Below are 23973 nucleotides of genomic sequence, written 5' to 3' on the forward strand. Positions count from 1 at the left end.
GCTACTTGTTACAACAACAAACTTCAGCTGAGTGGCCCCTTCCCTCCACCTGTTCTTCATTCTCCGCTCTCCGACTTAATTCCCGTATTATTTGCTCTTCGCGGAGAAGCATACTACGCTGTTTCAGGTGAAGACACATAGGGTAATTCGTAGGGGGCCCTCTTGCGGAAAAAAGAGGAGATGGCCCGGGACACTTCACTCCGCCATTTCTGGTCACACCAGTGTTATCACTGCTCGCGGACAGGCGAACTGCACAGAGGCGGGCGAACAACACGCCCGCAGGTTAAGCCAGCCCTGGGCTGTCCTTCCAAAACCCCGCGGGGAGAGGGCTGCGTGTCCCCTCCTGGGCTGCGGCGTCGCTCCAGCCGGCTCCCCCGAACCCCAGCCTCCCGCAACCTCAAAAGCCTGAGTTCGGGTGAGGGGGACGGGACAAATGAGTACCAAGTCCCCCCGGGGGACCCAGAGTTAAAACGGCGAAGCGCAGGGGCGGGGGACAGGGCGGCGAAAGTGACCCGGCGCTTGCTGGGTCTCGGGGCCCGCGGAGCGGCCTCGGTGGGCGACGCCGCGCAACCGCGACCTGCTCGGAGCTCCGCCATCTTCTCCAACTCACCCGGACTCCCCCCGCGGCCGCGCTGGCTTCGCGCTTCCCTTCCGGCCGCTGACAGAGATCCGGGCTGGGCGGGGTGGGCGAGCGCGCGGAGGGGGTGGACCGAGGGCGGGGAGGCCCGACGGAAGAGGAAAGGGAGGGCGGCAAGCCGGCCGCGGCGGGGTGTGGGGCGTGCGGCGTGTGTGCGGAGGGAGAGGTGGGAGGTAAAGAGAGGGAGGGAGGCGCAGGAATGAGAGCGCGAGGCCCTTCTCGTCGGCTCCTACGCCCGGACGGAAAAAGCCGAGCGCAGCCCGAACGCTCTATTAAAATGGCGGCGGCGTCGGCGGTGGCCGCGGCGTCTGGTCGGTGAAGTGACTCTGCTGCTTCGCTCCCCACCCGCCCCCTCCCTCCCTCTCCCCTCCCCCCGTCCTCCCCCCCCCTTCCCCGCCGCCGGCGCCTCGGCGCCCCTCCGGCCCGCGCACCTCCCCTCGCCCCCCTCCTCTCCCCCGCCCGCTCCGGGGACCGCCGGCCCCCTCCCCCATCCTCCAGCTCCCCGCCCCGTCCCCGCCGCCGCCCGCCCTCGTCGCCTCCCCGCCCCGCCGGCCGGCCGGCCCCCTCCTCCGCCTCTCTCCCCTCCCCCCCGCCGATCGGGATCAGTCAGTGCGATCCGAAGCGGGGGAGGGGGGGGGCGGCGGCCGAACGATGTGCGAGAACTGCGCAGACCTGGTGGAGGTGTTAAATGAAAGTAAGTAGCCGCGGCGGCGGCCTGTCGGGGTGTAGGGTTTGGGGTCCCCGCGCCGCTCTCCGGCCTCCCCGAGCTGCCGCGGCCTGCGGGAGACGGCGGCCGAGCCGGCCGGCGTGCGGGCCTAGCGCCCTGGGAAGGTGCGCGGTGGCGCGGCCGCCGCGGCGCCTCGGGCCCAGCCCGGCCCGGTTACCTGGGCGCCCGAGAGGGGCCCGCCGCGGAGCTCCGGCCAGGCCTGGCCTGAGCGGTGTCCGCTCTCGGAAAGTTTCCTCATTACAGGTGTCAATTAACGAAGGCACTAATGAGCCTTCGCCTCCTTCGCCCTGACGGGAAGGTGAGGCGAGGTGGGGTCCGAGTACCAGTCTCTCTTCTGCAGTCCGAATCCTTCGACCCTCCGGCCGCCCTCTTTGATTTTCAGCGTGCGGCCGAGGCCTCTTACCTGCTAATTTTCATTAAACTCCTTGGGAGGTGGTTGGTGGTTTTCCCCTCCCTTGGGGGTGTGTAGGTGTATTAAACCTTTCTGCCTGTCCTTAAATAGCTGAAAATGAGCAGTGATAGTGATTATTGGAACCCTTATATCTGTTTTTTTTTTTTTTTTTTTTAAATTAGTTAATGATGTCTCTTAGTGTACCAATCGTCGTTTTAATGGTCAATTCTCTTATATCAAGGAGAGCACTGTAGTACAGATACCATCCTGGGATAGTCATGGCCTGTCTCCTGGAATGAAAGGCCTTATTCCATATACTTTTGATTATTACAAAGCGTGCATTGCTCTTTTCTAGTTAGATTCCTTTAATTTATTTCACTCCAGACTCTTGTAAGATGGTATCTTAGCTTAAAGAAGCAAGACATGTTGCAAGTTAACTATTTCTGGGCTGAAAGGCCTAGTTGGGCGAGGTGAATTAGATAAAAGATTAATTTACAAAAAGTTGAGGGTTGAGAAAATGTTGATTTACGAACAGCTTTTGTGGATTTTGAATTTGTATTTTGTGTGTGGTATTCGAAAGACTGCCAAACTGTTTACTTTGTAATCTTTAAAACAACTTGATTATAAAATATATCGTCTAGTTTGTGTTTAATGAGCAAAGGCAATAATAAAAGTGGAAGGGTTCTAGTTTACTTTCGCCTCTGTTTTCTTCCTGACAGGTGGAAGCAGGCTTTTGCATAAATTCAAACTATACTTTCCAGTATGTTTCATTCTAAATTTTCCTGAAATTTTAAGGTTATTGTGTGTGTATATATATATATATATATATATATAAATTTCATAATTGAAGGATAATTGCTTTATAGAATTCTGTGGTTTTCTGTCATACATCAACAAGAATCAGCCACAGGTACACCTTTGAGGTTATTTGTATGTATTTTAAGATACTGTTATTTTTGGTGCAGGTGGTTTATGATATGATAAACTTAAGTCCTTAGTACTTATTTCAGTGAACTGTATTTTATATATCTCAGATGCAAGTTGTGGGACTATGGCTTGATAATTTTGAAACTGGAAACGATAGCTTTGTTATTTTATATATTAGAATAACCTGCTTTTAAAATATTTTATTGAAGGATAGTTGCTTTACAGAATTTTGTTGTAAGAACCTGCTTTTAATAGTTGTTTAAAAATTAAAAACTTTAGACGTGCTATCTAGAGACACTGAAGTTTGTTAATCCTTATCTTTTGAAAAGAGACATAATGAAAGAACCCCTAGAATTTAGCACTTTAGGGAAACCCTTAGAGCAGTTGATTTATGGAGAGTTAGAAACTTAGCTTTTGTTACCTTTAATTAAATATGGTTAGTTGAGCCAGTTTCACAAAACCTGGCGGTGCAGACCCTCTAAAACTTCAGTTTAAGAATTTGACTTTTAAACACTAATCTGACAAAGAAGCTTCCTCTAAAAAAAAAATTACTTCAGCAGTTTCATTTGTTGGTATACCAAGCTTTGACATGTTCCTTCCCCCTGTTCCTCCTTCTCTTAGTTGTTTTACAATTGTTTTCATTTTTCCTTTGTTTAGTTACTGTACCTCAAACATAAGATGCTTAAGTTTCCTGAGAGCAGGGGGTATTAACTGTATCTCATTATAGTAACATTTATCCATGACTGGGTTGGAGCATGATGGTTGGAACTTGATCAAACTTGTTGTAATTAAAGTAAGTTATAAGTCTGTCTTGTAACCTCATTCACAGTAATTTTACATGAAATCTCTTTTTTATCCTCCATACAGTTCTGCAAAGATGAACATCACTTCATCCTAGATTAGAAATTCAGTTGAAGCCCCCAAATACTGTACTCAAATTTTTTCTTTCACTATAACTCCCTGAACAGTTTAACCAAAAGGAGAAATAAAATTAGTATATTTTTGAGGTGGTGTGTTGGGAAGATAGAATTAAAATAAACTAAAAACTTACTTCTTGTTTAATTTGCAAACTGATCAAACTTCAGTCTGTCTGGACACACTAGTAAATGTATAATGTAAAAATTTCGTGTTTTAAGTGAAAAGATAGACATGATGTGGATAGTAGAGCTTTATATCTAATATACTTAAGAGTTTTGATAAGGTTAATGACTTGCAGTGAAGTGTTTATTTTAAAAATAACAAAATGTAATGTAGTTAAAAATAGATGACAAAATACAATAGCTTCCTTTTGTCATCAGTTTTTGATGAGGATGTTAATATTACCAGTTATACCTCTAGTCCTGCTGAGAATCTAAACCTCTCACCATAGAAATATGTACAGTATACAGACAGAATTTTGTAGGTTAAGGGACCACTGAAGTAACGTCTGTGGAACCAGGCTTAGGACTTGGTAATAAGGACCACTGCATTCCCTTTTTTCAGTATAGTCTTGACAGATATCCTGAAACTTGAAATTAATTTTCAAAATAACATTTGGCTTTAGTGTTAGAATAACCAGTTTCAACAATACTAACAGCAACAAAAAAAATAACAACACTAACATACTCGAGTTTTCATATTCTTTCCAGTCTTTGTTTTTAATGAGGAAGATGTCTTAAAAGTTTGGAATATATTGAGTGCATTTTGCTCCTGTCAGTTTGGGGAGTTTCCTTCAGTTTAGGAAATAATTTTAAGTTTATATTCCTTTACTTGTTGAGTTTGTATATTTTCTGCTTTTATAGCTACTTTTTTGAACTAGGTTAACTAACATTTGTGGATGTTGATGAGAAGTTATGCTTTGGGCCATTTGCATATAGCTAGCTCAACTAGTTAAGTGAGGTCACTGTCTTGGTGAAGTAAATTTCTCTATAGCAGAGTGAAAATGGCCTTAAGGGTACAGCCATCTCTTGAACCATTTGTTTGTTGTGGATTTTACTCTTTGTGTGTCTAGTGAATTACACTTTGCCAGATGTTTTAAATGGGCAATTCATTTGTCTTTCCTAGCTGTCCTTTGTGATAGGCAGGAGTAGGTATTAGTATCACAGTTTTTTTTTTTTGGCCTTGCCACGTGCCTTCCAGGATCTTAAGTTTCCTGACCAGTAATGGAACCAAGGCCCACTGCAGTGAAAGCATGGAGTCCTAACTACTGGACCACCAGGAAACTCTAGTATCTCAATTTTAAAGGTGAAAAAGTTGAACCTCAGAAAGGCTAAGTGATTGGCTGAAGATCACCTGTCACCTGCTTAGTAGTCTTATTGAAGTTAGAACTCAGGCTACTCTGATACCAGTATTGGCAGAATAATTGTTTGCACTTTTTTTTCTTAATGGGTTTCCCTGAGAGCTCAGTTGGTAAAGAATCCACCTGCAATGCAGGAGACCCTGGTTTGATCCCTGAGATGGGAAGATCCGCTGGAGAAGGGATAGGCTGCCCACTCCAGTATTCTTGGGCTTCCCTGGTGGCTCAGCTGGTAAAGAATCCACCTGCAATGCGGAAGACCTGGGTTTGATCCCTGGGTTGGGAAGATCCCCTGGGGAAGGGAAAGGCTACCCACTCCGGTATTCTGGCCTGGAGAATGCCATGGACTGTATAGTCCATGGGGTCACAAAGAGTATAAGGCTAAGTGATTGGCTGAAGATCACCTGTCACCTGCTTAGTAGTTTTATCTAAGCTAGAACTCAGGATACTCTGATGTCAGTATTTGCAGAATAATTCCGTTTGCATTTTTATTTTTAAAGAATATTAAGCCATTTGTGTTGGGAACTTTATGAGTTCTTTGAGGTAGGTACCTTATCACCCCTTTTTAGGTAAGAGAACCAAGGATTAGGGTCACTGGACTTTATTTGGTGGAGTCAGGATTTGTAGAGGACTTAATCTCAGGGCTTCCCTGGTGGCTCAGAGGTTAAAGCGTCTGCCAGCAATGCGGGAGACCTGGGTTTGATCCCTGGGTCGGGAAGATCCCCTGGAGAAGAAAATGGCAACCCACTCCAGTACTGTTACCTGGAGAATCCCATGGACGGAGGAGCCTGGTAGGCTACAGTCCACGGTGTCACAAAGAGTTGGACACGACTGAGCGACTTCCCTTTCTTTCACTTTCTAATCTCAGTTTGGGCTAAAAGCTCATGCTCTTTGATAATTAGGCTATGCTGTAAAAACTTTATGATGATCTATTCAAATGGAAGACATTATGAATACACTGGCAAAATAAAAAATTACTAAATTTTTAAGTGTTTTCACAAGTTTGGGCTTGATTCTGTGCTCACTGTAAAAAGAATTTATAAGTCGTGGTAAATGTAGCCGAATGGTAATCTGTCTTAATATATCTTAATATTTATCAGCAATGAGCTCTTTAATAAGCTACACATTTCTAGGGTTTTAAAAATATAAGTATATAGGCATGAAATAATTAGTAATGTAACATTTTTTGGTAGACATTTAATTCTAAAACTTGAACTGATTGGAAATTTGATTTTACTGCAATACAGTACCAAATTGCTAAATTTGTTATTTCAGTTAACCTTGCTAAGATTATAGTCTCTTAAAATAGTTACTATTTGAAATATTATTTTTCAAAAATAGAGTTTCAACTCATATATCTTTATAAAGTAACTTATAAAGCACTAGTAGATTATTACTAGCCAACTATCTGCATTGTCAATGATAACTATTGATATCTAGCTTTAGCACTATATTTATGAAATATGTTAATACTTTTTATATGTTTAATAATGATAGTATCTATATATCTACAAGTATTTATGTGTAGGTTGAACGTGTATTAATGAGAATTTTTATTTTTTTCAGAAAGTGTGAAACTTTTCAGTAATGACCAAGGTGTGATAGGCTGTTGCCAAATGGGCTGTGCTCCCTTTCCCTTTTTCACTTACTCTTATTTTTCCTGATTGCAGGTTGCAGGGACTTCCCTGGCAGGCCAGTGGTTAAGGTCCATGCTTCCACTGCAGAGTTGTGGGTTACTTTCCTGGTGGGGGAACTAAGATCCCATGGCATGTCCCCTCCTTCCCAACCCCACCCCCCCCAAACTATTCAAGTTTAAGTCACCTGTAATCTTACTATCCAATGATGATTTCTGTTGATACTTTGAAGTATTTTTACATCATATTTTTTAGGTACATATTTACACTTTTTTTTTTTTCCTACTGTACCACCTGGTTTGTGGACTCTTAATTCCCCTGCCAAGAATTGAACCAGAGCCCTCAGCAGTGACTGGACCTCAGCCACTGGACCACCAGGGGGTTACCAGCAGTTTTAAAATTGAGAATGAGAGATACACACACAGACACACACACACAGACACAGACACAGACACACACACACTCTTAGTTTCACCTTGTTTCACCTAAGATTGTTCGATCATTTCCCTTAACTTTCTTAAAACATGATTTTGTCTGTATGATGTTCTATCAGTGACTGGACCTCAGCCACTGGACCACCAGGGGGTTCCCAGCAGTTTTAAAATTGAGAATGAGACACACACACACACACACACACACACACACACACACACACACACACACACACACTCACTCACACTTAGTTTCACCTTGTTTCACCTAAGATTCCCAGCAGTTTTAAAATTGAGAATGAGACACACACACACACACACACACACACACACACTCACTCACACTTAGTTTCACCTTGTTTCACCTAAGATTCCCAGCAGTTTTAAAATTGAGAATGAGACACACACACACACACACACACACACACACACACACACACTTAGTTTCACCTTGTTTCACACACACACACACACAGACACACACAGACACACACACACACACTTAGTTTCACCTTGTTTCACCTAAGATTGTTTGGTCATTTCCCTTAACTTTCTTAAAACATGTTTTTGTCTGTATGATGTTCTATTTTGTATGCAATTTAATTTTTCCCCATGGTATTCTTGTTTTCAGTTCTTCAGTATTATAAATAAAGCTGCAAATGAACATCCTTGCATATAAATCTTCTAATCACTGGGTTTTTAAAAATAGATTCTTAGAAGTGGTTAAAAATACAGACTTTTAGAAGTGGTTTTAAAAATGTAAACTTCTTTGTTTTATATTGTCTAACTGCTTTCCAGAGAGGATATACTGATTTCTATTCTTTCAGTGGTGTTTTTGCAACTTAAGCACTCTTACTTTTGCTGAATATTTCAGCAAAAAATGTGATAACTGATTTTAAACACTTTTTTATTGGCTGTTTGCATTTCTTATTTAATGTGTTGGTGGTGTTCTTTTCCTACTCTTTAGGTTTTAATGTTTTGTATTATAAGAGCTGTTCACTTACTAAATGTATCAACCCTAGGTTTAGTTTATCATGTACTCCCCCTGCCTTTTTTGTGTGCTTTTTCACTTTGTTATTTTTAATGATGTGCTCAGTTGCTCCTCAGTCATGTCCAACTCTTTGCCACCCTTTGTAGACAGCTAGGCTCCTCTGTCCATGGAATTTCCCAGGCAAGAATACTGGAATGGATTGCTGTTTCTTCCTCCAGGGGATATTCCTGACCCAGGGATCAAACCCGCATCTCCTGTGTCTCCTTCATTGCAAGCAGATTCTTTACCCACTGAGCCACATGAGAGCTCCATCACAGCACAGTTTGGAGCAAACTCATGTTTCTAGCCTCAATTCTCACTTTTTTCTGTGAGGCTTTCTTAAAACTTTTCCAGTCTCTCTTAAGATGACAACATATACCTTTCGTTTAGAATATGCACATAAGTTACAGCCCATCCCCCTCCCCCCACCTTTTTTTTTTTTTTAAAAAACAAGAGCCTGCCTTGCTGGATGCTGAATTCCTTAAAGTCAGGAATCATGTTTTGTTTCTTTTCTTAGTACTAATTGGGCTTCCCTGGTGTCTCAGGCGATTGAGAATCTGCCTGCAATGCAGGAGACCCTGGTTCAGTCCCTGGATTGGGAAGATCCTCTGGAGTAGGGAATGGTAATCCACCCCAGTATTCTTGCCTGCAATATCCCATGGACAAAGGAGCCTGGTGGGCTACAATCCGTGGGGTCACAGAGTCAGACATAACTGAGCGACCATATTAGTAATAGTATAGTGCCCTGTAGAGAGTAGGTGCTTAGTGAACATTTTAGTTCATGAAAAGTTCTTGAAGAATATGATTGCGTAAGTAAACCAGTGTTCTTGGGCCTCTTGTGAGTAGTGATGTAGATATGAGAGTTTGTGGATGAATTATACAGATTGTATCACATATGTTATGTATTTATGCAAAATATCCACACCAAGCAGCTACATTCTAAATTAATAGGAAATGCAAAAAGGCTATATATATTTTTTCTATAAAGACGGTGAGATTTGAGTCTGGGATGAAAGTTTACTAAATTACATTTATTTAAAACTTTATATACCAGGAAAATAATTGGACTTTTAACTTTAAAGTGATTAACACTTGTTAATGTTATTTTTCTCTAAAATTTTTAGAAATTAAAAAGTCTGGAGAAGAAAATGGCAACTCACTCCAGTATTCTTGCCTGGAAAAGTCCATGGACAGAGGAGCCTGGCGGGCTGCTGTCCTTGGGGTTACATGACTGAGCATGTGTGCATGAGGGTGGAGGGAGATGGGTTGGTAGCAATAAACTGGTAGAACTAAAAAAAAAAAAATGTCTTCAACTGTAGGTTACTCAGTTAATTGGGATTTGATGTAGTTTACACCTGGCCGCCTCTTGCACTTTTTTTTTTTTTTAAACTGGTAGAGACAGCTTTCTCTTGTCCTGGCTATAACCTCTTCTAGAGAGAGACCTTATCTAGCTTACATCCCCTGAAAGGCCCTTCTCCTTGGCCATCGCTGATTGGATTCCAGATAGACTCCTGACCTGGTGGATTGGTGGGACCAATGTCCATAAATCAGATATTTCCTGTCAGAATGTTTGAACTGAAGAACCAGGTAGCTGTGAGTAGCCAAACTAGAATTAGTGCTTTGGGTAGCTGACGTGAAGGAGCAGCAACATTGAGCAAGTGGAGGCAGCTATTTACAGAAGAGAATTGGGGCAAATTGTGAAAACAGTTGACATGGAAGCTCTATAAAGAGGCAGAAGTTAATATCCTCATGGCTTGCTTTCTTTATATACATACACACACACACACATATACATATATATATTTACACACACACACATATATATGTATATATATTTTGTTTCTTTTTTGGCTGTGCTCGATCTTAGCTTTGGCATGTGGGATCTTTAGCTGCAGCATGTGGTCTCTAGTTCCCCAACCCGGGATTGAACCTGGACCCCCTGTATTGGGACCATGGAGTCTTAGCCACTGTACCACCAGGGAGACCCCCATTCCTGCCACCCCTTCCCCAGATGTGCCTTTCTAATACTGAAGCCAGAGCTCTTTTTTAGTTGTCTCCTCTGTACATACCATTTGAGTTAATGTGCAACCAAAAGAGTTTTGATTCCAGTATTGCCACATGCTGAGCTCTCCAGTATTGGAGACTAGGTGTAATCTTTACCTGTGAGTGCTTCGTTATAGTCTGGTTTACTTTCTTGGAACATGTTGAGCAAAGTGTCATCTGTAGTGTTTGGTGGCAGGAAAACATTTAGGAACCCGTATTGTTACTTACTTATCTCTCTACCAGGGTGCTTAGTCTTTGAAGAGAATGAAAGTAGCTTTGTTGCTTTTCTTTATAAAAAGGATACCTCCTTTTTTTAGAAAAAACCCAAATAGTGCAGAATATAAAGAAGAAAATTAGGATAACCTGAAACTCTGCTTTCATGTAAGAGATCATGTTTTAGTAAACATCTCTTAAGTCATTCTTTTTCTCTTTCCTCAGATACACTGTTTTATGTAGACAAACTAATTACATGTTACTCTGTTACTTTTATTGATACGAAGTAGGTTCCTTTCCTTGTTAATATGTACTTACATTGTCATTTTTATGGTTTTAGTGTAGTAGTCCATTGTTCGGTCATACACTAACTTAACCAGTCCTCTCTTGAGGCGTTTGGGTTGTTACATGACTTTGGAATTGTCTAGTTATTATTTTAAATGTAGCCTCTCAAATCAGATTGCTGAGTAGCTCACAGAGCATATCTGGAAGGAAATCTGGCAATATGATGAAACTTTATTTTAAAAAAAATTTATTTAGATAAAATTTTAAAAATTATCCTTCCAGCGTTAGAGCATGAGTGTAAAGGCTTCGTAGTCTTTGAAGTGTTTATTCTGACTCTGTGGTTTGTGGGCTCTTTTAGCAGTGTATTGGTTCTAAATCACCACAAGACAAAATTGGAAGGGACTTTTTACTCTGGGTAACTTTGCTGCTAGACTCATGAACTTTATTCTGATCATTGAGAAAGGCTCAGTAACCAGTGATAAATGTAGGAGTTTAAGAGCAGTTGTAAGAAAACTAGCTCAGAATAAATTGAGAGTTAAGAAAATACTTAAGACAATAGAGCTTTTGCATTGTGTTCAAAGTAAGATAAATAAGGGGACAATGGACCCACTGCTTGGTAGAGTGGTATAATAGAGGGTGGTGGTCAGCAGAATGTTCTTTTACTCTAATACTTTGTTTCCATTTTCCCTTCTGAGAGGAATCCCCTAACTGTAAGGATAAATCATATACTAAGAGGGAATCTAACCTCTAGATTGGTAAGGAATGATGAGAGCTTTCTTACAGTGTTAAGATAAAAAATTTTCAGGAATGGTACATTCCTTTCAGTGAAAGAGATAAAGCTATGGTTCTGTGTGATTATTAACCTTTAGCTTATTAAGTTTCAAGAAAAGCAGAAATTGGCAAGTATTATCTTTGGTTATTCCTCCCACCACCTCCTCATTTTGGGAGCTGTGAGAGAGACTTGCCACTATTAAATAATCACTCACTGAAGAGTGAAAGGATAGTGTAAAAATTGATGTGATACTAGTAATTTATGTTAAACGTATCATATTTTGATTACATCAAGTCACACGGAATCTGAAGCTATCCTTGTAAAAAAGATGAGGTTTGTTTGTGTTTTTTTTTTAGTTGACTTGGAGAGACATCATTGGTGGCAAGCCATAGGTCTTATCATTAATTTTTTTCTTCTTCAAGATTTTCAGTAATGATCCTAGGTTTATGAACTGTTCTTGGAGTGGCATTGTTCCTGTTCCAGTGGAGTGAAGGTGACTTTGGAATCTCCTTCTTTGTTTCAAAGTGAAAAACTCATTTTGATCTATTTTGTGAATTGGAGTTACATTAAGATTTTGGGAGGAGAAAGAGGGGTAGAAGCTGCTTTATAAATAAGCTTGAAAACCATTAACAATATTGGTGCTCAAAAAGTCAACACAGTCTGAAACTCCAAGTATAATGGGTAGTAGTGCAGTGCTTGTGAGTTGGAATATTGTGTTGAATTGTATACAACATAATGATGATCTGCTTGTGAAGCTATTTGAATGTTGTGTAATTTCACATATCTTCATGGCACCTCATAAAAATCATGAGAAATATAATGATTTGGCCAAGATTACACAGCTAATAAGTAGCAGAGCTAGGACTAGAATTTAGTTCTTACTCCTTCAGTATACCTTTATCTAACCATGCTCTTTTTTTTTTTTTAAAAGAGAAACTTGACAATGGGAGTTGGAAGTGAATTGAAGTCCCTCAGTCGTGTCTGACTCTTTGTAACCCCATGGACTGTAGTCTACTAGGCTCCTCCATCCATGGGATTCTCCAGGCAAGGATACTGGAGTGGGTTGCCGTTTCCTTCTCCAGGGGATCTTTCCAACCCAGGGACGGAACCGGGTCTCCCACATTGCAGGCAGACGTTTTACCCTCTGAGCCACCAGGGAAGCACTTGAAAACCTGTTAAAGGAATTATAGACATTGTGCATGTGCGTGTTCAGTCGTGTCTGACTTTTTGCAACTCCATGGACTGTAGTCTGCTAGGCTCCTCTGTTCTTGGAATTTTCCAGGCAGGAATACTGGGGTGGGTCACCATTTCTTTCTCCAGGGGATCTTTCCAACCCAGGGGTCAAACCTGTGTCTTCTGCATTGGCAGGGGGATTCTTTACCACTGGTCCACCTGGGAAGCTCATAGGCAGATTGTGACTAAAGTGGATTAGGCAAGGTTTCAAGGAAAGTGAAGGATGAACTGATCCTTTAACTGGATGGGATAGTTACTGCTGTTTGTGGATCTCTGCATGACACAGGCACTCTCATCTCATCCCCAAACCTGCTTTGTTTTTTTTCAGTGATGTTCTTTACTGCCATTGAGCCTTTCTTTTCCCCTGGAACTTAATCGCCTTTCTGTGCCTGTAATTTTCAGAGAGGCCTTTATTAAACATCCAGTCTGAAGTAGTTCTGGTTCTTACCCTTAGTAGCATTTACCATAGTTGAGAGTTATGTACTTACTTTTATTTACTTGTGTAATGTCTTTTTATTTTTGGCTGCTCTGCCTGGCTTCCAGAATCTTAGTTCCCTACCAGGGATCAGACCTGCGCCCTATGCAGTGAAAGCGCAGAGTCCTAACCATTGGGATTGCCAGGGAATTCTCTTCAATGTCTTTTGTTATGTAGGGTTACAAGTTCTATGGTTGTGACTGTCTTAAATTAACTGTTTCGCAGTGCCTATACACATACTGGGATCGATCCGTATCTATTAAAATATTTGAAAAATCTTAAGATCACTGTAGGTGGTTAATGGAAGATGAGGGTAGGCTGGATGTGGTGGTTTTTCCTGTTTTCTCAGTTTTGGGGGATATTTTAAAGTACTGTCAATCCTTTTGTGATGTCCTGCTTTGTACCCCAGCTTCATTAAAAGGTAATTGATTAAAAGAAACTCTCATTTCGTCAGTCCCCGCCCCCCCATGTTCCTTGATATTAGCACCTATGGAATAAAAGTCTAAGTTTGGGAATTAGTTTTTGAAGCCAAGTTAGGACTCTGCATGGACCAGGAAGAACACCCTATTTAGCAGAAAGAAAAAGAATTTTTAAAAGCCAGTCAAGGTGTGTGCTGTGTTCTGGTGTGGTCTACTCTTTGTTTGATTTTGCTTTTTGTGTCATATTTTAGATTCCACATATTTTATTCTAACTTACTTGACTTAGGGTGATAATCTCTGTGTCCATCCATTTTGCTGCAAATGGCATTATTTCATTCTTTTTTATGGCTGAGTAGTAGACCATTGTCTAGATATGCCACATTATCTTTATCCATTCATCTGTCAATAATTATTTACAATGTTCCATGTCTTGATATTGTGAATAGTGCTGCTATGAATATAGAGGTGCATGTAGCTTTTTATAGTTTTGTTCAGATATGTGCCCTAAAGTGGGATTGCTGGGTCATTCAGCAGTTTTATTTTTAGTTTTTTGAGGAACCTCTATACTGTTTGCCCATAGTGGCTGGACCAATTTACATTCCTACCAACAATGAAGGAGAGTTTCCTTTTCTCCTGGTGTGGTCTACTCTTGATCTAAGATCCATATAATATTACAAAGACTCATTTCTCTGTGGCTTGCTTTGCTGTGCTTCCTTGGTTTGGCATTTCTCATAGTAGCAGAAATGGCTACTGCACACCATCTTTATACCACACTGGAAGCCACATATTTATACTACGCAAAGCAAAACAGAATGTTCTCTGAAACCTACTGTACAAGAACAAAGAAGCTACTTTTTCCGAAACCTTGCTAGCAGATAATGCTTCATAGATCATCGGCCTTATTTCTAAAGTAGAGTTCAGAGGGGATGGATTTTGATTGACTTAAACTGATGACCCATTCCTGAAGCTGATCCCAGCAAACCTCATAGATTTAAAAAAGGTGTTTTCCCCAAAGAAATTTGGCATGTTGTGATTATAAAGAAGGTGAAGTTGTTTTGGGACAGCAAGGATGACGTAGATACCTAGTACACTATACTATGCTGAAAACTCCCTTTTTTTAACTTTTGGAAGTTTTATAATTTTATTTGACAGTCAATGGTTAGTTCTCATCTACATTGACTATAAAGTTTTGAAAGTGATGACAGGTACCTGAGTAACCAATGTATTGAGTTTGTTTATTGAATCTTTATCCTCATTGTGTTTTCTGGATAACCACACACAGATACAATATGGGACATTTCTTATTCCTTTGGCTCTTACTGCTTTGTTGAGCCCAGTTTCAATGGGCCCATCTGGACATCCTATCTCCTTAATGGCAAATTTCTGGATCTCTTTCAGTGCCTGAGGGGCACAGTTCTTGATGCTCACTCTGTGGATGCACTCATGAGTGTTGGTGGTATATTTTCTCATCGCTAACCAGAGTGGTTGAATGGTCTTATTCTCTTTGCCCATCTTTGTGGGAGTCATTCTGCTGGGTCCAGGTTGGAAAATTGAAAATCGCTTCTAAATATCCTGTTTACTGACTTGATTATTTTTTATGTGTCTTTATATTTAAATACTTTTTCCAATACATAATATGTATTGAATATTTAACATTTGTAAAGCATTTGCTGGGTTATGTTATTCTGTCACTAAGTTATGTCTGACTATTTGCGACCCAGTGAACCTAAGAACACCAAGCTTACCTGTCCTTTTCTGTCTTCTGGAGTTTGCTCACACTCTTGTCCACTGTGAGTCACTGATGGCTATCTAACCAACCATCTCATTCTCTGCCTCCCCCTTCTCCTCTTGCTCTCAATATTTCCCAGCATCAGGGTCTTTTCTTGTGAGTTGGCTCTTTGAATCAGGTGGCCAGTATATTGGAGCTTCAGCATCAATCCTTCCAGTGAAAATTCACGGTTAATTTCCTTTAGAATTGACTGGTTTGCTCTCCTTGCTGTCCAAGAGACCCTCAAGAGTCTTCTCCAGGACCACAGTTCGAAAGCATCAATTTTTCAGTGCTCAGCCTTCTTTATGGTTCAACTCTCACATCCAAACATGACTACTGGAAAAATCATAGCTTTGACCAGATGGACTTTTTTTGGCAAAGTAATGTCTCTGCTTTTTAATACACTGTCTAGGTTTGTCATAGCTTTTTAAATTTCATGGCTCCAGTCAATGTCCGCAGTGATTTTGGAGCCTAAGAAAATAAAATCTGTCACTGTTGCCACTTTTCCCCCATCTATTTGCCATGAAGTGATGGGTCCGGATGCCATGATCTTAGTTTTTTTGAATGTTGAGTTTTAAGCCAGCTTTTTTAGTCTTTCTTTCACCCTCATCAAGAGGCACTTTAGTTTCTCTTCACCTTCTGCCATTAGAGTGATATCATCTGCATATCTGAGGTTGCTGATATTTCTCTGGCAATCTTGATTCCAGCTAGTGATTCATCCAGCCTGGCATTTCACCATAATGTATTCTGCATATAAGTTAAATAAGCAGGGTGACAATATACAACCTTGGCATATACGTCTTTCCCAATTTTGAACCAGTCAGTTATTCCATGTCTGGTTTTAACTGTGTCTTCTTTTCCTGCATATAGGTTTCTCAGGAGACAGATTAAGTAGCCTGGTATTCCCATCTCCTTAAGAATTTTCTGCAGTTCATTGTGATCCACACAGTCAAAGGCTTTAGCATTGTCAATGAAGCAGAAGTAGATGTTTTTGGGGGGAATTTCCTTGCATTTTCTATGATCCAGCAGATGTTGACAATTTGATTTTTGGTTCCTCTGCCTTGTCTAAATCCAGCTTGTACATCTGAAAGTTCTCGGTTCACGTAATGTCTAAGTCTAGCTTGAAGGATACTGTGGTAGATAGAGAAATATATTTACTTATGTATCTACCCTTAAGGAAGATTAGAGAATAATACAGTTGAGGCAGTATGATAGTTGAGTGATCTCTATGACAGACCTGAGTTCAAGTCCTGTTTCTGTCATGTATTAGGTCTCTGGCTTTGGTTAAGTTCCTTAATCTCTTAGTATCTTCTTATTTACTTGAAAATGAGGGTGATAGCACCTAAATGCAGGGCTGTGTGAGGATTAAATAAGATAATGCATATCAACACTTAACGTAGTGCCAGTTTGTAAGAAATATACAAATCTGGTTTTAGAAAAGGCAGAGGAAGCAGAGATCAAATTGCCAACATATGCTGGATCATGAAAAAAGTAAGAGAGTTCCAGAAAAACATCTATTTCTGCTTTATTGACTATGCCAAAGCCTTTGACTGTGTGGATCACAATAAACTGTGGAAAATTCTGAAAGAGATGGGAATACCAGACCACCTGACCTGCCTCATGAGAAACCTGTATGCAGGTCAGGAAGCAACAGTTAAAACTGGACTAGAACAACAGATTGATTCCAAATAGGAAAAGGAGTACGTCAAGGCTGTATAATGTCACCCTGCTTATTTAACTTATATGCAGAGTACATCATGAGAAACGCTGGGCTGGAGGAAGCACAAGCTGGAATCAAGATTGCCAGGAGAAATATCAATAACCTCAGATATGCAGATGACACCACCCTTAGGGCAGAAAGTGAAGAAGAACTAAAGAGCCTCTTGATGAAAGTGAAAGAGGAGAGTGAAGAAGTTGGCTTCAAGCTCAACATTCAGAAAACTGAGATCATGGTATCTGGTCCCATCACTTCATGGCAGATAGATGGGGAAACAGTGGAAACAGTGGCTGACTTTATTTTTCTGGGCTCCAAAATCACTGCAGATGGTGATTGCAGCCATGAAATTATAAGACCCTTACTCCTTGGAAGGAAAGTTATGACCAACCTAGACAGCATATTAAAAAGCAGAGACATTACTTTGCCAACAAAGGTCATCTAATCAAGGCTATGGTTTTTCCAGTGGTCATGTATGGATGTGAGAGTTGGACTGTGAAGAAAGCTGAGTGCTGAAGAATTGATACTTTTGAACTGGAGAAGACTCTTGAGAGTCCCTTGGACTGCAAGAAGATCCACCCAGTCCATCCTAAAGGAGATCAGTCCTGGGTGTTCATTGAAAGGACAGATGCTGAAGCTGAAACTCCAATACTTTGGCCACCTCATGCGAAGAGTTGACTCATTGGAAAAGACCCTGATGCTGGGAGGGATTGGGGGCAGGAGGAGAAGGGGACAACAGAGGATGAGATGGCTGGATGGCATCACTGACTTGATGGACATGAATTTGGGTAAACTCTGGGAGTTTGTGATGGACAGGGAGGCCTGGCGTGCTGTGATTCATGGGGTTGCAAAGAGTCAGACACGACTGAGCGACTGAACTGATGCAAAAAACAATGGTGTGAGAGGAAAAGTATTAAATTCCATTAATGTATGTATAGCTAAAGTGCAGTGAAGGGAGTAACTTCGGTATATATTACTCCAGCTAATTTTCTGTGAATACTTATAAAAAATTGAGTTCATTTGTACTCCTCTCTGTCTTATGAACATTTTTTCATATCCTTATGCTTATTTGAGAACAGAACTTAATGGCATCCTACTTTTAGTCTTTTGAATGTAACACATATTTAACTAGTGTTTTTCCTGTGAAGAAGAAAATATTAAAATATCCTTGAACATAGAAACCTAGGTCATGTGGTCAATAGGTAAAAACTTCTAAGACTTTCATTGCTGAATTGGCTTCTAGAAGGGTTCTACTAATTTACATCCCAACAGCAGTGTTTGAGAGTGCCTGTTTATTTGCATTAGATATTTTTAAAATTTCATATATAGGGGGAAAACAGATATAGTTACTATCCTAAACTACTTGATTCCTGCAACAGTTCAGATATTAAGGTATTATTGCATTGTTTGTATTGATGTATTTGGTTCTTAAGTTTTAGTAACGAGTAGTCTATTATTTAGAAAGACTTTTCCCATTCTGAGATCACATATTCTTCGCTATTTTTTCCAGTTTTTATGAATTTTTTAGTTTTTAATCCATCTGGAATTTCTTTTGGTGTGTTATAAAGTGGATCTAATATTAGTTCTTTCAAACTGCTATTCATTGATTCTGGCATCCATCTGTGTTTTTCACTGTTTTGATATGCCATCTCTGTGTTATACAGAATTTTTGAGTGTATTCCTGGAGGTCTATTTTTAAGCTGTTTATTGTTTAATTGCTCGGTTTTACTTTAGTCACGTCACGATATAGTGTAGCACCTGACAATATTAAACCACATTACTAGTGAAAAGTTAGTTATTCCTTGAGATAAAACTTCAGAATTCTTTCGTTGTTGTGTTGCCCTCCTCCACCCACATTCTGTTGGTATTTCAAATTTTTTTTTTTTTTTTGGAATTTTTATTGAAATTGCATAATGTTTATAAATAGCAGGAGTTGACATCTTAACAGTATTGATTCTGCCACTTCTGGAAGCATAATGTGCTTTCCCATTTATATACTCTCTGTTTCTTTGTGAAATATTGTGGGGGTTTCCCTTTATGTAGATTTTGTGCATTTCCTTTATAGTTATTCCTAGGTATTTTTGTTTCTTATTATTAATGGAATTTTTACACACTTTTATCATTACTTTATTTTTGGTAACAATTTTATTGTTACATACAAGTCACTCATTAAAACTGTACAACTTGATGGCTTTCAGTGTATTCACAGAATTGTGCAATCTTCGCCACAAGTTTAGCGCACTTTCATCACCTCAGAAAGAAACCCCCCAAAAAAAAAAAAAAAAGAAAGAAACCCCATACCTTTTAACTATCACTCTAAATCCCCTGTCCTCCCAGCCCTAAGCACCAGTCTACTTCCTCTATGTATTTGCCTATTGTGAATCTTTCATACAAATGGAATTATAGTATATCTTGTGACTGACTTCTTTTACTTGGCATTTTCAAGATTCATCCTTATTGGAGAATGTATCAGATCTTCATTCCTTTCTGTGACTGAGTAATATGCCATTGTATGAACATACCACATTTTGTTATTAATAATTCATTCATCAGTTGATGGACATTTGAGTTGTTTCTACCTTTTGGCTCTTATGAATAGTGTTTCTGTGAACATATGTGTAAAAAGTTTTCCATGGACTTAGTTTTTATTTCCCACAGGTTATACCTGGGAGTGGAATTGTTTGGTTAAGTGGTAACTCAGTTTTACTTTTTCAAAAACTGCCACCCTGAGATGGAGGTTCAAGAGGAAGGGGACTTATCTAATCTATGGCTGATTCATGTTGATATATGGTGGAAACCAGCACAATAATGTAAAGCAGTTATCCTCCAATTAAATAAATTTAAGTGGATTTATGGTAGCACAGTATTTCCAAAAAAATAAAAAAATAAAAACATAACCACCAAAAACTGCCGAACTATTTTCCAAAATGCTGCAGCATTTTATATTCCCTTTAGCAGTGTATGAGGATTCCAGTTTCTCAACATCCTCACCAATACTTGTTATTTTGACTGTTCTAGCCATCCTAGTGATCTTACAGTGGTATCTCATTGTGGTTTTGATTTGCATTTCCCTGATGAATAATAATGAATATCTTTTCATATGCTTATTTGTCACTTGTGTATTGTTTTTGGAGAAATGTCCTTTGAGATCCTTTGCTCACTTTTTAGTTGGGTTATTTATATTTTTATCATTGCGTTGTAAGAGTTTGCAATTCCCCTCCCCCCATACTGTAGGTAGTTGTGTCACTTTATCAGTACTGTCCTTGGAAGCACAGGTTTTAATGTTGAAGTTTAATTTATTTGTTTATTTTGTTGCTTATGCTTTTAGTATCTCATCTATTGCCTGAATCTATTGCCAAATCCAAAGGCATGAAGACTTACCCTATGTTTTCTTCTAAGTTTTATAGTTTCGGCTCCTGTATTTAGATCTTTTATCCATTTTGAGTCAGGTTTTTGTACATGATTTGGGATAAGGGTCCAACTTCATCTGTTTGCATGAGGCTCTCCAGTTGTTTTAGCACCATTTGTAGAAGAAGGCATTTTGCTTTGAGTGGTCTTGGCAGCTTTGTTGGGATCCTGTGACCATGGATGCATGGCTTTGTTTTTGTATTCTCATTTCTGTTTTGTTGATTTGTATGTCTTGATTACTGTAGCTTTTTAGTAGTATTTGAAGTGGGAAAGTGTGGATCTTCTTTTTTGAAACTGTTTTTGGCTGTTCTGGGTCTGTTGAGTTTCTATATGAATTTTACAATTCGCTTCTGAGTTTCTACAAAGAAGCCAGCAGGGATTCTGATAGAGTGTGATAAATCTATGGATAAAGCTGAAGAGTATTACTATTTTAACAACAGTAAATCTTGTTACATGAACATGGGATGTCTTTGTATTAAATATTTTAAAGACTTTTTTCAACTATCAGTATAAATTTTGCACCTATTTTTATTAAATATATTCCCAAGAATTTTTTTAATGCTATTGTAAATGGAATTGCTTTCTAAGTTTCATCTTTTCATTGTTTGTTGCTAGCATATAGAAATACAGTTGATATTTGTATATTGATCTTGTTACTTGCAATCTTGTTAAAATTGTTTATTCCCTTTAGTGATTCTTTAGGACTTTCTTAGGATTTACATAAGATCATGTTGTCTATGACTAGAAACAGTTTTACTTCCTTCTTTTCAATTGGGATGTCTTTTGTTTCATAATATAACCCAAATCTTACATCTTTGGCTGGCTCCATCAGTGGTTCTCAAAATTTGGTGTGCGGACCCTGGGGGTCCCAGAGAGCCTTTCAGGGGGTCTGAGAGGCAAGACATACTTGCCTTTTGGTTGATGTTTTCACTGGTAGTGCAAAGGCATGATGGATAAAACTCCTGGTTATGTTGCAAGAAATAAAGACAATGGTGTTAAATGGTTAATGTAATCTTTGCTGCCAAGCACTTGCTGTTAAAAAAAAAATTTCACTTGATGCCTTTGAAGTAATGGAAATTAATACTATTAAATCTCAAAAGCTTGTGTGCATGTCTTTAATATTCTGTGATATGAAAGATGCATATAAAGCATTTCTTATGTGTAATGCAGTATACAGATCGTTGTTGTAGGGAAGTGCACTCATGTGATTGGGTTGTAAGCTGAAGTAGTTGCTTTTTCATGAAACACCATTTTTGTCTGAAAGAATGATTAGCTCAAGTTATCCAGATATGTGTGTGTGTGTGTGTGTGTATAATTCCTTGGGTGGCTCAGAGGTAAAGAATCCACCTGCCAAGCAAGAGATGCAGATTTGATCCCTGGGTTGGGAAGATTCCCTGGAGAGGGAAATGGCAGCCCACTTCAGTATTCTTGCCTGGAAAATTCCATGGACTGAGGAACCTGGCAGGCTACAGTCTGTGGGGTCGCAGAGTCAAAGGTCTGAATGACTGAACAGCAAAAACAGTATGGTGTGCATTTTCTGGAATGAATGAAGCAAGCATGTCACTTCAGAGAAGGCTGAAAGTATTAGTTTTCAGTTACAAAATTGAGCTTTCAAGAAAAAAAACTTGGAGAACTTGTACCTGTCACTGTGAGTTTGACAGCTGTCCCAAACTTAGATTTATTGTGAGATTGATGGAATTGTTAATGTATTTTTTTGATATTGTAAAATGAAATATGTGAACATTGGAAAGATAGGCTTAACTTAGTGAACTGATCTTTTGCATATCTCCAGTGCGTGATGTTATATAGTCATTTATGGACCAAAGATCTATTCACAGACCAAGATAGATCAACAGATTTTCAGTTCAGTTCAGTTGCTCGGTCGTGTCTGACTGTTTGTGACCCCATGGATTGCAACACGCCAGGCTTCCCTGTCCATCACCAACTCCCAGAGCTTGCTCAAACTCGTATCCATGAAGTTGGTGATGCCCTCCAACCATCTCATCCTCTGTTATCCCCTGCTCCGCTTGCCTTCAATCTTTCCCAGCATCAGGGTCTTTTCAAATGAGTCAGTTCTTCACATCAGGTGGCCAAAGTATTGGAGTTTTAGCTTCAGCATCAGTCTTTCCAGTGAATATTCAGGACTGATCTCCTTTAGGATGGACTGGTTGGATCTCCTTGCTGTCTAAGGGACTCTGAAGAGTCTTCTCCAATACCACAGTTCAAAAGCATCAGTTCTTTGGTGCTCAGCTTGCTTTATAGTCTAACTCTCACATCCATACATGACCACTGGGAAAACCATAGCTTTGACTAGATGGACCTTTGTTGGCAAAGTAATGTCTCTGCTTTTTAATATGCTGTCTATGTTGGTCATAGCTTTTTTCCCAAGGAGCCAGCATATTTTAATTTCATGGCTGCAGTTGCCATCTGCAGTGATTTTGGAGCCCAAAAAAATAAAGTCTGTTACCATTTCCATTGTTTCCCCATCTATTTGCCATGAAGTGATGGGACCGGATGCCATGATCTTAGTTTTTTGAACGTTAAGCTTTAAGCTAATTTTTGCACTCTCCTCTTTCACTTTCATCAAGAGGCTCTTTAGTTCTTCACTTTCTGCCATAATGGTGGTGTCATTTGCGTATCTGAGATTATTGATATTTCTCCCGGCAGTCTTGATTCCAGCTTGTGCTTCATCCAGCCCAGCATTTCTCATGACATACATGCATAAGTTAAATAAGCAGGCTGACATTATACAGTCTTGACGTACTCCTTTCCCAATTTGGAACCGGTCTGTTGTTCCATGTCCAGTTCTAACTGTTGCTTCTTGATGTGCACACAGATTTCTCAAGAGGCAGGTCAGGTGGTCTGGTATTCCCATCTCTTTAATAATTTTCCACAGTTGTGATCCACACAGTCAAAGGCTTTGGTGTAGTCAATAAAGCAGAAGTAGATGTGTTTCTGGAACGCTCTTGCATGTTCGATGATGTAACAGATGTTGGCAATTTGATCTCTGGTTCCTCTGCCTTTTCTAAAACCAGCTTGAACATCTGGAAATTCACGGTTCATGTTCTGTTGAAGCCTGGCTTGGAGAATTTTGAGCATTACTTTGCTAGCATGTGAGAGGAGTGCAGTTGTGCGGTAGTCTGAGCATTCTTTGACATTGCCTTTCTTTGGGATTGGAATGAAAACGGAGCTTTTCCAGGCCTGTGGCCACTGCTGAGTTTCCCAGATTTGCTGGCAGCACTTTCACAGCATCGTCTTTTAGGATTTGAAATAGCTCAACGGATTTTAGTGTAACTAGTGCAACAGTACTAATAAGGTCTTAGAGTTCACATTGCAGTTTTGGTATAATATTGAAGAAGAATATCCAAAATATCTGACAAGGCTATTGAAATAGTCATCCTTTCTTGAATTTCCATATTCACATACTTGTAAGGAGGGATTTTCTTTGTTTGCTTTACCAAAACTGTGTGCAGCAATAAAATGCAGAAGCAGTTAATGAGAATCCTGCTGTTTTCTGTTAAGCGAGACTCTAAACATATTTTCAAACATTTAAAACAGCAGCGTTTAAGTCACTGATTTAAACTGGAAAAT

At 40.0% G+C, this 23973-nt stretch overlaps 1 protein-coding gene across 6 annotated transcripts in view; it reads left to right on the forward strand.

Annotated features, from left to right (window-relative positions):
• The first annotated feature begins 734 nt into the window (after nt 1-734).
• Nucleotides 735-23973, forward strand: part of USP34 (ubiquitin specific peptidase 34) — a 223009-nt gene continuing 199770 nt past the window's right edge. For 4 of the 6 annotated variants that reach the window (XM_061155226.1, XM_061155231.1, XM_061155229.1 and 1 more), the window contains exon 1: nt 17732-17762. In XM_061155226.1, the coding sequence (XP_061011209.1) occupies nt 17747-17762 (16 nt within the window). In that variant the 5' untranslated portion in view covers nt 17732-17746. Of the gene's footprint in view, nt 949-1191; nt 1332-17731; nt 17763-23973 lie in introns of those variants that run through there. The other 2 variants (XM_061155228.1, XM_061155230.1) reach the window with 2 other exon arrangements.

The sequence above is a fragment of the Dama dama genome, chromosome 11 (assembly GCF_033118175.1).
Source record: "Dama dama isolate Ldn47 chromosome 11, ASM3311817v1, whole genome shotgun sequence".
Taxonomy (NCBI): Eukaryota; Metazoa; Chordata; class Mammalia; order Artiodactyla; family Cervidae; genus Dama; species Dama dama.